Source organism: Hydra viridissima, unplaced genomic scaffold (genome assembly GCF_058129835.1).
Source record: "Hydra viridissima isolate aposymbiotic clone 2 unplaced genomic scaffold, HvirCarnegie_v1 scaffold_1, whole genome shotgun sequence".
Classification (NCBI taxonomy): domain Eukaryota; kingdom Metazoa; phylum Cnidaria; class Hydrozoa; order Anthoathecata; family Hydridae; genus Hydra; species Hydra viridissima.
In genome coordinates, this window is record NW_028324300.1 from 27,877,398 (window position 1) to 27,890,600 (window position 13,203).

The window sequence follows — 13,203 nt, forward strand, 5'->3', positions numbered from 1 at the left end:
ATTGTTTTTAAAAACAAATTTTACAAAAATCTTGTTTAAATAAAATTTCAAATGCCGCTGAAAATCAAAGTTGAACAAATATATTAATTTTTTGTTAATTTTTTTATGATTTCAATGTAAAAACTAATCATTGGTTTATTTATCTATTTTTTTGATGGTGGTGGTGGTGGTGGGGTGCAGTGGGTTAGGAGGGTTAAAAGGCATTTTTAGTCTCCTACTACGTAGTTTCCTTTTTTATTTAAAATTGGGATTTTAGTTGGAAATAAAAGTAAAAAAATTCCGGAATATCAATTCCTTTAAATTGCAGAATGAAAGTTCTGATGCTTAAATAGATTTTTTAAAACTCTATGACATTCTAAAATATTTAAAAACAAACAAGAGTTAAAAAATATAAATAAAAAAGTTTCATCATTCTAATATGGAGAAGAATTGAAAACTTAGGCTATTATAGAAATTATCTATTCTCAAATTCTCGTTCAAATTTTTATATAAAAAAACGTATTCACTGTATCAAACACAAATAACTGAAATAAAATTTCATAAAAGGATATTTATGTGTAGCAACAGCTAAATCCGGTAAATCACTCGAAAAGCAGCTCCACAAACCTTCACAAACCAAAATTTTCTTTAATTTTAAGTTATTTTAAGTAAACCGTAAACTTCGTCAACACTAATAACATTGATCTAGTCCACGGTTGTGAGATAGATAGGATGCACTGCCTGGTTGCAGATCCGGCTTACCTGTCGCATAAGATATTTGATGGAGACCTGGTAACAATACACATCACTAAAAACAAACTCGAACTAAACAGGTCAATATATATTGGCCAGAGTGTCTTCAACACATCCAAACACTTGATATATGACTTCTGTTATAACAGTCTTAGACCTAAATGATGAGTTTATTCTACACCAACACCGACAACTTGATATTCCAAGTTCAGACTGAACTGACAAAAACATACAAACACACTAATAGTCCATTTTACAGCACAAAAAAACATGGTTTCAGGTAAATTCAAGGATGAATATAACGAATGACTCATTGGCGAGTTTTTTGGTTTGTGACTAAAAGCGGGTTTTTGTGCAACCGACTTGGCCCATGTTACTTTGTTACCGTGTTTTTTACCCTTTAGACGAGTCGGCTCATTGTTGAATGTACGCACAACTTCAGGCAAAGCTCGCATCAATTCAGAGCTACGCTCGGAACAACTCTTTGCATTCATCAGAAGCTTCTGTGCGCATTGATGCCCAAGTAATTTCTCAGCAATGGTCCGGTTAAATCGCTCTACGATGCTTTGGTCTTGGTGTGTGTCTGCCCTGCCATGACGCACATGAACATTTTGCTTGACTAGCAACTGACTAAAGGTACCCATTAACTTTCAACCAGGGTCTACAAGTTGCAGGTTTGGAAAAGTAAGAGGTCATCGTTTATGTATTTAAGCTAGGACCGCAACAACTTCAACAGAACTTTTGTATGTCAGGACTTCAGCCTCCTTATGTCGCGAAGGAGAGTCGACAACGGTCAGCGCGTAGTTATATGTTTGTGACCAACCTTATAATGTTGCGACTCCAGTACACAGGTTATCTTTGATAGTTTGTCACTCATACTCCATCAAGACTAGTCAATGATTTCAAGAGTTGAAATTTGGGCACAAGTGCTTAGACAAAAGCCCTTATTGAGAGAAGATAAGGGTTGACACGAGGCGTGAGACAAGTGTATAAAATGTGAAAAAGTGCACACAGTTTTTAAACAGAAAAAAATTTGTGTGCTCTTATGTATGCAAATGTGCACGCTGTATTATGTCATCAGCGCTCACCTTGAACCAACTTTAGAGTCAACCCCTATGTTTGCACATTGATGCTAGGGACCTTTACTAGCCCGAAGTTAAAACGAATTTCTGAAGCAATTTTATACCTTCATGACCCAAACAAATTACCGTGTCAGTGTCAGTAGCATTGTGTGGTGTACCGCTACTTTCTTGATTGTCAGCAATCCTTTGTTTATCAATTGTTTTAACTGGAGTGTTACCCATCAAACCTTGTGTATCATTAGCTTAGTGTGTTGAAAAAATCAACCCTAAAGTTACTTTTCATATGGCGAATATTAGCGATTTGTTATATATTTTTGTACTTTCAAAATCAGATTAGAGCACTTTATACTGATTTTGAGACCAAAATTTTTATACGATTATTAATCAGCATAAATTTCTTTATCATAATCAATCATGACACTAGGGAGGAGGGGTAGAAAGTTGAGTGACGCAAAAAATATCAATCAAATTTTATAATGTCATAAACTTTTATATAAAAAGTCATATATATAAAATCATCTAAATATTTATATTAGAATTATATTATTTTACAGAACACAATTGCCTTTGACATTCTAACTTTGATGGGTAACACTCCAGTTAAAACAACTGAAAAACAAAGTACTGCTGCTGACAATAACACGCCATATTATTTGGATCACGAAGGTATGAGAAATTAATCAGAATTTTATATTGTTGTTTAAAAAAATTTCAGTTTTTATAATAAAATAAGTACAACACTTGTTCTAGGTTTCCAGTTTTCACTATTTCTTATAATACTTACCAATAAAATGATCATATGTGTTTAAATGATAGAGCACTGTCAATTTTTTTTGAGATTTTTTTTTTTGTACTTATCATATAAATAAAAAATAGTGAAAAACTAATTACACTCAAAAGCACTAAAGCCAATACTCAAAATTAACTCTGTAATGTTTAAAATGCATTCACTAATAAGTGGTTGTGCAAAATAATGATGTTGTAAGCTGGTTTCCAAAATATATTAACAAAATCTCAAGTTAAAAACTAGAAGTAAATGTGTCAACAATCTTTAGTATTTTTTTGAAGTTCCCAGCATAATAAATTTCTTAAAGAGCAAAGCTATCTCCTAATTATACTTCAAACTCAATCAAAGTTTCAGGTTTTGAATATTTTATGGAAGTAGTAAATAACATTTGAAGAAGATAAATTTTGAAAATATTTTCCTCTAATTTATCTTGAATGAGTGTATTTATTGTAAATAAATCAATCTTGATGTCAAAAGAATATGTTTCTAAATTTCAGATTTAACTCATGTTAATTTCAACAATTAACAAAATGTAAAAATTGTGTATTTATTTTGATTATTTGTCTGAATAATTTGTTAACTCTGCTAATCACCTGGTTGTGAAGGTGTTGATGCTATTTATGCTAACAAATACAACATGTCATGATGTGAAGTTCAACACAAAAAATGATGGTGCCATAGAATTTGTCAGGCTTAGACCTATGAAGAATAGTCAAGTCCAGAATCAGCTTGAAACCAAAAATATTTTCTTAATATTATAAAAAGAACTACAATCAAGGAAATCTGACAATTAACCTCTTTTAAATGTCTCTGTTAGTATAAAAAATCTACATAAACATAAAACACTCATGAAAAAGTTTTTCTTGAAATTCATTAGAAACTTAATTTAAAGAAAGCTGCCATTGAATTTATCACGAACAAAAGTAGTGATGGTATGGCTATCAAATCAGGACAAAATGTTTAAGCTGATATATCACCGTAGTAAAGTTAATGTTTTACAAAAAGAAGCTCTGGATTTTGAATTGAGAAATATTGGTTTTGTATATTAAGTTGTTGTTATTTTTTAGCTAACTTTTTTGGGAATTTTTTTAATTTTATAAAATTTTACAGACTTTAAAATTAAACTCAAATAAAATTCAGAAAAATTCTTTGCACACATTGCTGAGTATGCTCAACTTTGTGTTTGAATCTGAACATTTTCTTTGATTAAGGTGTTGTATTTATGAAGTGTGTTGTTGAATAAGAGAATCAACAATTTAGAGTTTTAGGTTTTTGTTAATAATGAACTTTCTATCATTGAAAAACTATAGATGACATTTTAAAATTAATATTTATGTCATTAAGTAAAGGGATTTGGAATGACCGGATGATAATTTATGATGAATGCATTAAAAATGCGCTGATTTTTTATCCAAAAAAAATCTTAAGTAAAAAGTAAAATAGAAATAAAAGGTTGCTACATAGTATATAATGTTAAAATGCAAATTTAAGAGTGTTTTTGCCAATTTAAAAATACTTTAGCAGAGAAAATTGCTGATTGTGCATCCAAAAAGTATTAACTTTTTTGAAATTGAATTAAAAGATTATAAGTTAAAAATAAGATTGAATTATAAGGTTGTGGTCATAGTTAAGAAATGTTAAAATAAAGTTTAAGCAAAGATTTATTTAATTAAAGAAATTTTTAGATAAATCAGGTGGCTATGAGATAGAAAGTATTAAAAAATTTTGTGTATATAAGTATAAAGACTTAATATATGAAAAGTCTATATGCCAAATGTAGTAAAGTCAGAGGCCAGGTTATCTAGTTTAAATAAATGGACTTACAATGAGTACTAGTGCTATTTGGTCTTGGATTAACTTAGACTCTTCATTTGTTTACTATTCAGTTGACTTTTATCTCAAAAGTGAAGTTCAAAGTTGACAGATTTTATACACAACTTTGTTTTTTCTAGGTGTTTTTCTTCAATTTCAAATTCTAACAATGCAGTTGATGATTTTTAACAAAAACAACATTTATATCCTTGCAATCTTTCCAGAAACATCATTTCTGTCAAAGTCTGATTTATAAACTTCTACTATTGTTTTTCAATGTGCTACTAAGATATTTTGCTACAACTATTAAAAAAGTAGGAAAAAAAAAAAATAAAAAAAATACAGTTAGCGAAAAAAATTGTTTATAGAGTGATTCAAATTTGTTGCTTTATTTTTGAGTTTCTGCTATTGGAAAAGCAATCCACCATTCCATTGATAATTAAATGTTTTATCAAACAAAATCCACCATTCCATTGATAATTAAATGTTTTATCAAACAAAATTTATTGCTATTAATGTTATTAAAAAAAAAACAAAGATAATAGCATAAATCATTTGAAATAAAATATTGATTTCACAATTTCAGTAGGGTTGAAACAAAAATACATACATGGATATGTTATAGATTGTATGCTAACCAAATTTAAAAAAATCTTCAAGTTCTAGTAAATTTTTAGACAGAGGTTACTTTTTTAATTGATGGCAGACTATTTATAGTTCCACTGCCATGGCATTGAGTTTTTTAAAGGCATAGCAGTGCAATTATAAATAGTCTGCTATCATTTCAAATATCAATTAAACCCATTGAAACTATCATCCTCTTTTAAACTAAAAAATTAATCTGAAGAGAATCAATGGTTTTTTAAAAAGATACTTTTGTTTTAAAAAAAGGTTGCATTGCAGTACTGTTATGGTTAGGACTGAAATTAAAAGTTTTTGAAAATAACTAGAGACTAGAATATCACTACGCATGTTCAATCTCTGTATCGGCAGTAACTTAAATATGCATCAATCATTTTATTAAGTTATATTTCAATTTTGACATGAAAATTTTAATTAAATCATTTCTTATTGGTGACTCTTTAAAGAGACAAAGCAAAATTTCAAACTCACTTTATGGGGTGAAAGCTCTCTTTCTTTTCAGAGTAAACTCTATTTATAACAACAATATCAGTTTCATTTTTATCCTGGTCCAAAGACAAGACTTGAACTTACTAAATTTTCATATTTTTATTAGATGTTATTATTGTATGTTAGACCTTTTAAAATTTAGAACATTCTTTTGACACACAGGTTTAATGGGTGGCACTCCAGGTGAAACAACTGTTCAGCAAGACATTTTTGAGGTGATAATCAATTGTCTACACAATGTTACTGACCCTAACAGTCCACCAGCAAATTCTTTGGATCATGAAGGTATGATAAATATATCATTGGTTTAAGATTTTCTGCTTTCAAAATCTTGTATTTTTTATTTGAATACATATATACACATACATTTTTAGTGCTCTTTGCTTCTCATATTCCTTTTGGTGAGTAGATAAAAAGCGAAAAATATTTTTAGCATTTAATAATATTTAGTACTGCCTCAATGCACCTCAAAATTGGTAAATGTATAAAATGTATTGCATGTTAATTTATCGAATTTTCCAATGAGGGTTGACTTATTGCAGTTTGGAAATTGTTTGTGGTGGCTTTCAACAGTCTAGAACAGGAATTGTTTCTGCTCTTCCTGTTTTGTAGCTGAAGAATTAAATTCTATTGCCAGTGCAATGGTTTTTTCTGCACTATCATTAATGACTTTGACAGTCTGGGCTGTTTTTAATGTCTTTTGATAGGCTTTCAGTTCAGACCACTTGCTAACTTCTTCTGGCAGAAAGGAATTGTCTTGTTTAAGAATCTTTTACAACTCTCATTCATTTCTGCTCACTTTTCCTCCTGGTCTCTTGTGCTTCCAATTTCTTGTTTCTTGCCTCTTTTCCTCCTGACTTGCCAAATCTTCATCTATGTCTCCTAATACATATTTTCTGCAAGATCACTAATTAATCAAAATCTGCTTATCTTCATCAATATGTATCAAATTAATTGGATCACAGTGGGTTATGTCAAACATTCAGTCTATTGGTGTTGCATATTCTGACTCTTTGGCATGTTGAGATGATGTTTTGCACCCCTTGGTTGAGTAAATTGTCAAGCTTGCAAGCAATACTCTTGCTTTTTGCTGTTGATATTTGCACCTTGTTCCAGAACTTATAGACCTTCTCTATCACTATATTTGCAGCTTCTTTGTGTGAAACAGCAAGAACTTTGTGGTCGTGAAAATAAACTTTCTGGAGATCTTGGACTATTGGGAAATTTCTTTCATTAAATTCTTTACAGGGGTTACCAATCAAATGTAAATATGGGAGTTGTGTTACTGCCATAGTTGACTAGTCTTAGCTGCAAAAGATAGAATGTGATGAATAGTTAATACAGTTTCTATTGCACTAAAATAACTGAACATAGTCAAATCAATCGCATGTGAGGTTTTTGTAAATATAATGCAATTTTGCCACAATTGACTTAATTGTATTGTGTGTGCATATTGTACAGTATGTACCTTGTGTACACAACGACACTAATCTACCTGAACTAAACATAAGCCTGTGACCAGCATATATGAGGTTTGTACTAACAGTACATTAGTATTTTCTACTAAAATTATAGTAATTGCACTTTGACAACAAGTATATGAAAATAAACTCAGTACTCAGTCACTCCACATACCAAAAAATAGCTTAATTTGGTGAAAAATAGTTAAAAATTCCACAAATATGAGTAACACTAATATGTCTGCTTTATTTATTTCCTGAAAGTGTATACATATTCCATGTATTCCATGCTGTACAACCTTACTGAACAACAAGCAATAGCTTACCTGCAGAAGTACAAGCAAGAGTGGAAATGCACAGATTCTTGATTACTTGAGTATTCAAAACAATTATGTGAACTTTGAGTTGATTGAGGCAGTCCTAAATATCTTTTAGTCTCAAAAATAAACTTCACTTTTCTTTCTTAACACAAAAGGAACACAAAACTTAATGAGTGCTAGCATTATGAGAACTTTTATCTCTAATCATATTCTTTGAAAAATGACAAAAATTTTAGTTTTTGTCATTTTTCTTTTCTTGTCATTTTTCTTTTCTTGTCATTTGTCTTTTTTAAAAAACATAACTGTGAATAATAACTTTAGAATACTTATTTAAAAAATCTTTTCTCATTGAGATATATGCTTTAATCCTATTTCTAATTGTTAGAATTCTCTAAAAATCTTTTTGCCAGGGCTTAGTATTTAGTTTTTTGTTTTTTTTTGAAAATCCTCAATTTAAGTCAAAAAAAGAATCTATACAAAATTAAATACCAAACTCAAAACTTCAGTATTTCAAATTTTTAGAAAAGTGCAAATTTAAGTTGGCATTTTTTAGAATATAATAAATTTTGAAACCAGAAGGTTAATAGTGTTTTTTTGAATATTGTGCTGTTTTTTTTTGTTTTTTTTTCCCTTAACTACTTATTCCAAAACAATATAATAGTTCCATCAAGAATGTATATTGTATAAATCTTTTTTTGCTTAAATCTAGATACCAATGAAAAATTTACAAAGATTTTGGTTGAACAATTATCACCTGACTGGATGAGATTTGCTCATATTATTTGTTTGAATGGGTTTTACAACATTGTCGAAGAAATTCAGAATGAGAATAAAGATAACAAACTCAAGTTGAAAACATTTCTTGAAAGGATTAATGAAATCAATCAATCAAACTTTAAAGAAGTGATTGCAAACTGTCTTTACACTCTTAAAAGATTTGATGCTTTGTTGTATGTGGCATTGAATGGTAAGAGATCAACTTTTCTCTCAGTATAGGTAGGAAGTGTAACTTTTTGTCTGTATGATAATTTACTTCTACAAAATCATTTGACAGAGTTTTTACATTTTTAGGGAAACATTCCCAATTACATTTAAACTTTTCTAAGTTCCAGGGTAATAAATTTTTACACAGGCTTTTCTAAGTTCCAGGGTAATAAATTTTTTCACAGTTTTTTCTTGGAAAAGTTTTCCATGTTTTCTTGCAAAAGTTTTTCAATATTAACAGAGGAGAGATAACTTGGATGCTTAGGTGCATTGTGTAAATATGTTTAGTGTGTATGTGTGTGTGCACACACACACACACACACACACACACACACACACACACACACACACACACACACACACACACACACACACACACACACACACACACACAAACACAAACACAAACACACTCACACACACACAAACACACACACACTCACACACACACACACAAACACACACACACACACATATAAAGGAGAAAATTTTTTAAAAAGCTGTTAAACCCTGTTTAATATTTTTAACAAAAAGGAAGAGAAAGTAGATTCATTTATCTCTATTGTTTATGTCTTGTATTCCAAACTGTACCATTCTGTAGCTCTGCCATTTGGTAGTTCTGCTTTTTTGTAATTTTACCATTCTGTTGTTCTGTTATTTTTACTTTTGGTTTTCAAATCTGTGGTTCTAACTATTATTGATAACATAACATTATAAGATAAAGAGCTAAATTACTAGTACAAGTAGAGGAAAAGCAGTTGATTATAGTAAAGAAATATTAATGTAAAAAAGGTACTTCTCTTTAAAGACAAGTAAAATTTTGCAGAGACACTATAAAGGCAGCTATTCTATTCAAATCCTTTGATATAGAAAAATTGCTTTTATAGCCCCTCTGACTGAATTTATATCAAAATTAGATGCAAGATGCATTTGTAATAAACACATCAAAGTTTACTTTAGTTTAGTGTTCATACTTTTTATGATTCAGATATCTTTAGAATAAGTATTATGTCATCAGGCACTTATTATTATGTCTTTATTACATCATAAATTACTAACTATAAAAATATATGGCATTTTTGCTGATTATCTAAAATTTTACTTTTCTAATCTTTTGCACAAATTATAGAATCATATTTTGTTATTGTCATATGGTAAGTGGCGATTGTAGTCATATGGTAAGTGGCGATTGAAGAAAAAGTTTATTTGTACATAGTTGATATGGTTTTGTTGTAGTTCCCCTAGAATTATAGTAACAATAACTTAAATTGAATTACAATAACTTAAAAGAATTTTTTTTTTTTAAAACACTTAAACAACAAATAGCTTTTAGAAAGTTTTACAAATAATTCACAGCCAAATATTTCAAAACATGGTAAAAGTAAAACATTTTTTCTATTTTAAGAAATAGTCTTGATAACCAAATAGTCTTGATAACCAACACTATTTCTTAAAATAGAAAAAATGTTTCACTGAATACAGAGATAATTCATGTACTAGTAATAATATATAAGCTCCATAGTTCTAAATAAAACTTGGCTAAGTATGCTTAATAACTTTCCATGATTTGCAAGTTTGATTGTTTTGAATTTTCTGGTGCTACCAAGTTCCATTTTTAACTTTTACAAACACTTGAAGCTAAAATTATATAATTTCTGCATTTGCTGAGCCCAAAAAAATACTGCATCCATTAAATTCTTCATAGCGTGAACATTCTCACAGTTGAATAGTACCTCTTATAACAATTCCATAAGTCTTTAGTATAGTCTGCCATTTAGTTCTTGATTTAGTTTGGAAGTAATTATATCTTTCGTTTTGTTATTCCAAAACATATGAGATCTAACTATTTGACTCTGATTCAAGTAATTAGAAGTCAAAAAGTCTATTTCTTGAAATACAAATTTTTGAACTGACACTCAAATGTCATAAAATTTCTTTTGTTTGACAATTTGTGTGTTTCTTTTAATGGATGCTTTTTAGTATCAATGTAAATATAAAAAAATATTGTAAGGTAAAATGCACTAACAAAATTATTTTAGACTCTTACATTTACATATATATATAAATATATATATATATAAAAAAAAAGAGTTGTTTTATGACGCTTAAACACCTTTTTACCAAGTATTTTGAAACACACAGCACACATTTGCTGATATTGTTCTCTGTATTTTATGCACTTTACATGTTTTTTGTAAATGGTAAAGGAAAAGTTATGTTAATGGGAAATGATTTTTTTGGGGGGCTTATTTCAAAAACTAAATCATACTAATATCTTTTTTTCAATATTTTGAACAAAAGTTCAATTATTTAAGATACAGGTACATTAATGAAAACTAGCTTTCGTATACCAGAGGAACTTCCTTTACCATTTACTGCAACATGTACAAAAGACAGGTTTTTAATACAAAAGTTGGAGTTTTTTTTTTTTTTTTGTTAAAAATGACTATGTAAAAGTTTAATCTGATTCTCACAAATTTTTTTTAACGCATCCACAATCGTTTGGAAGTGGATGATAATCAAGTATAAAATTTAATGTTTTGAAGACTCAAACCTACTGGTTGCTGTTGTATAGACACAGGTGTATAGGCGTACAAAGTGACCAGTACATTTCTTTTTGAGTCATCATTCTGATTGTTATTACAATACACAGTTTTTATAATTTCTCTTAATAAAATTTTCTGAAATAGTTGTATATCTTAAATAATTGTAATTATGTTTTGAGTATTTACAGATAAAATTAAATCTGTTTTTACTGTTTAATCTATTTTAGGTTATCCTTAGTTTGTATTTTTCTCTTTATTTAGAAACGCTTGCAAATATGAAGTACTTGATTGAACATTTATCAACTGACTGGAAGAGATTTGCTATTTATGCCTGTTTATACGAGGTTAACTGTGTAATAACAAATATTGACCAAGAGAATAATGATGATGAAAAAGAAAAGATGAAAGCATTTCTTGAAAAGCTTTTTGATATTAATCCATTAAAGTCTAAAGAGTTGATAAAAAGTACTCTGATTACAATGAAAAAATTTAGTGTTTTATCAGCATTAAAAGATAAACAAAGCATTGATGATACCGAAGAAAGTTGTGTGCTAAACAATATTACTGACCCTAGCATGCCACCAGCGATTTCTTTGAAACATGAAGGTATGAGAAACTTTTAAGGTTTTTTTTATTATTATTAATATATTATAATAATAAAAAAAAATATTAATTTTTATTATTATTAATATATATATATATATATATATATATATATATATATATATATATATATATATATATATATATATATATATATATATATATATATACACATATATATATATATATATATATATATATATATATATATATATATATATATATATATATATATATAATTACATATATATGTATATATATTTTATTACACATATATATATGTATATACACACACACTTAACCGCAAAATTAATGCACTGCTTATAAATTCCAACTGATTTCAAAAAATATTATGTATTTCCTGGATTTAAGTAGCACATTTTGCTGTAATTAAATCTCACTTCTAAAAGAAAAGCATATATTGGTTTTAAATTGTTTTAACAGTAAAAAAGATAACTGTCATCTAAGCAACACATCTGTTTGCAATGCAGCGGTCTAGATGAAATTTAAGTAGTGATGAATGCATTGCAATTGTTTCTTTGTCCAATGAAAGATTAACAAATTGCCAATTTGGTAGAAGATTTGGAGTGTCTTATACAACAGTCAGTAGGGTTCTACGAAGGTTTGTAGAGACCAATCATCATGCTAGATAACTGGCTAAGGCAGAGCATGAGTTACCAATTCTGCGAAGGACTAATTTTTAATGCTTGGAACACTGAGAGAACATTTGGCTACTGCATGAAGTCTCCTAACACAACTTGCTAAGGTTTGTGGAACTGCTGTTTGTCAAGATACCATAAGAAGACTTTGTGCTTTAAATTTATGACCTTAAGCAGCAGCTACCGGTACCATATTGTCTGTAGACCACTGATGAAACAGACTGGCTTTTGAGGCAGCTCATTGTTAGTATGGGGTGGAATATCTTTAACAGCTCGCACAGAGCTTTTTATTGTTGATGGTGGATGTCCTACTTCTCAACAATACATAGCAGACATTTTAGAACCTCTTGTGGTAACTTTGCACCGTATATTGGAGATGGATTCCTTCTTATGCAGGATAATGCTAGACCACATATGGCTCATACTGTTACTGAATTCTTAAATAATGTTCATATTGAAGTTTTGGAGTGGCCAGCTTGCAGTCCAGATATGACACCAATAGAGCATCTTTGGGACATAATGGGACCCCATGTTAGAAGCCAACATCCACCACTTAACAGTCTAAACGAGCTGCGACAAATTTGTATCTGCATGTGGGAAGATCTCCCTCAAGAAACAATTAGATCTCTAATTGAAAGTATGCCGCGGCGCTGTCAGGCTGTAATAAAATCAAGAGGTGGTAACATTAGTTATTTTTAAGTCAAAAATATTTCAATGTGTGCATAACAATAATAATCATTTTAATTTATTTTGTTAAATGAACCATATTTTTGGTTTTAGTTTTTTTTTTTCAACACCTTCAAAGTCAATTTTATTATTATCATCAAAATAATTGTGTTCATGTGTTCTATTCTTAATGTGTTTGTCAAAATATATGATAACATTGACGACAATTAAAATAAATGGAAATGTATAAGTGGTGCGTTAATTTTGCAATTAAGTGTATATATGTATGTATATATTTATTTATATTAGAATTCTACTATTTTGCTTCTGACACCCTTGTTTTAAAAGATGAACAAAGCATTGATAATACCCAAGAAAGTAGTCCATTAAACAGTTCTTTGAATCATGAAGGTATGAGAAA

General features: G+C 29.2%; 1 protein-coding gene across 3 annotated transcripts in view; it reads left to right on the forward strand.

Moving 5' to 3' along the window:
• The first annotated feature begins 2,231 nt into the window (after positions 1–2,231).
• LOC149894276 (uncharacterized) overlaps positions 2,232–13,203 on the forward strand; it is a 37,823-nt gene continuing 26,851 nt past the window's right edge. Inside the window, exons 1-6 of one of the 3 annotated variants that reach the window (XM_090075755.1) lie at positions 2,232–2,254; positions 2,369–2,480; positions 5,707–5,829; positions 8,034–8,291; positions 11,116–11,460; positions 13,092–13,193. In XM_090075755.1, coding sequence (XP_089931881.1) covers positions 2,399–2,480; positions 5,707–5,829; positions 8,034–8,291; positions 11,116–11,460; positions 13,092–13,193 — 910 coding nt within the window. In that variant the 5' untranslated portion in view covers positions 2,232–2,254; positions 2,369–2,398. The other 2 variants (XM_090075747.1, XM_090075764.1) reach the window with 2 other exon arrangements.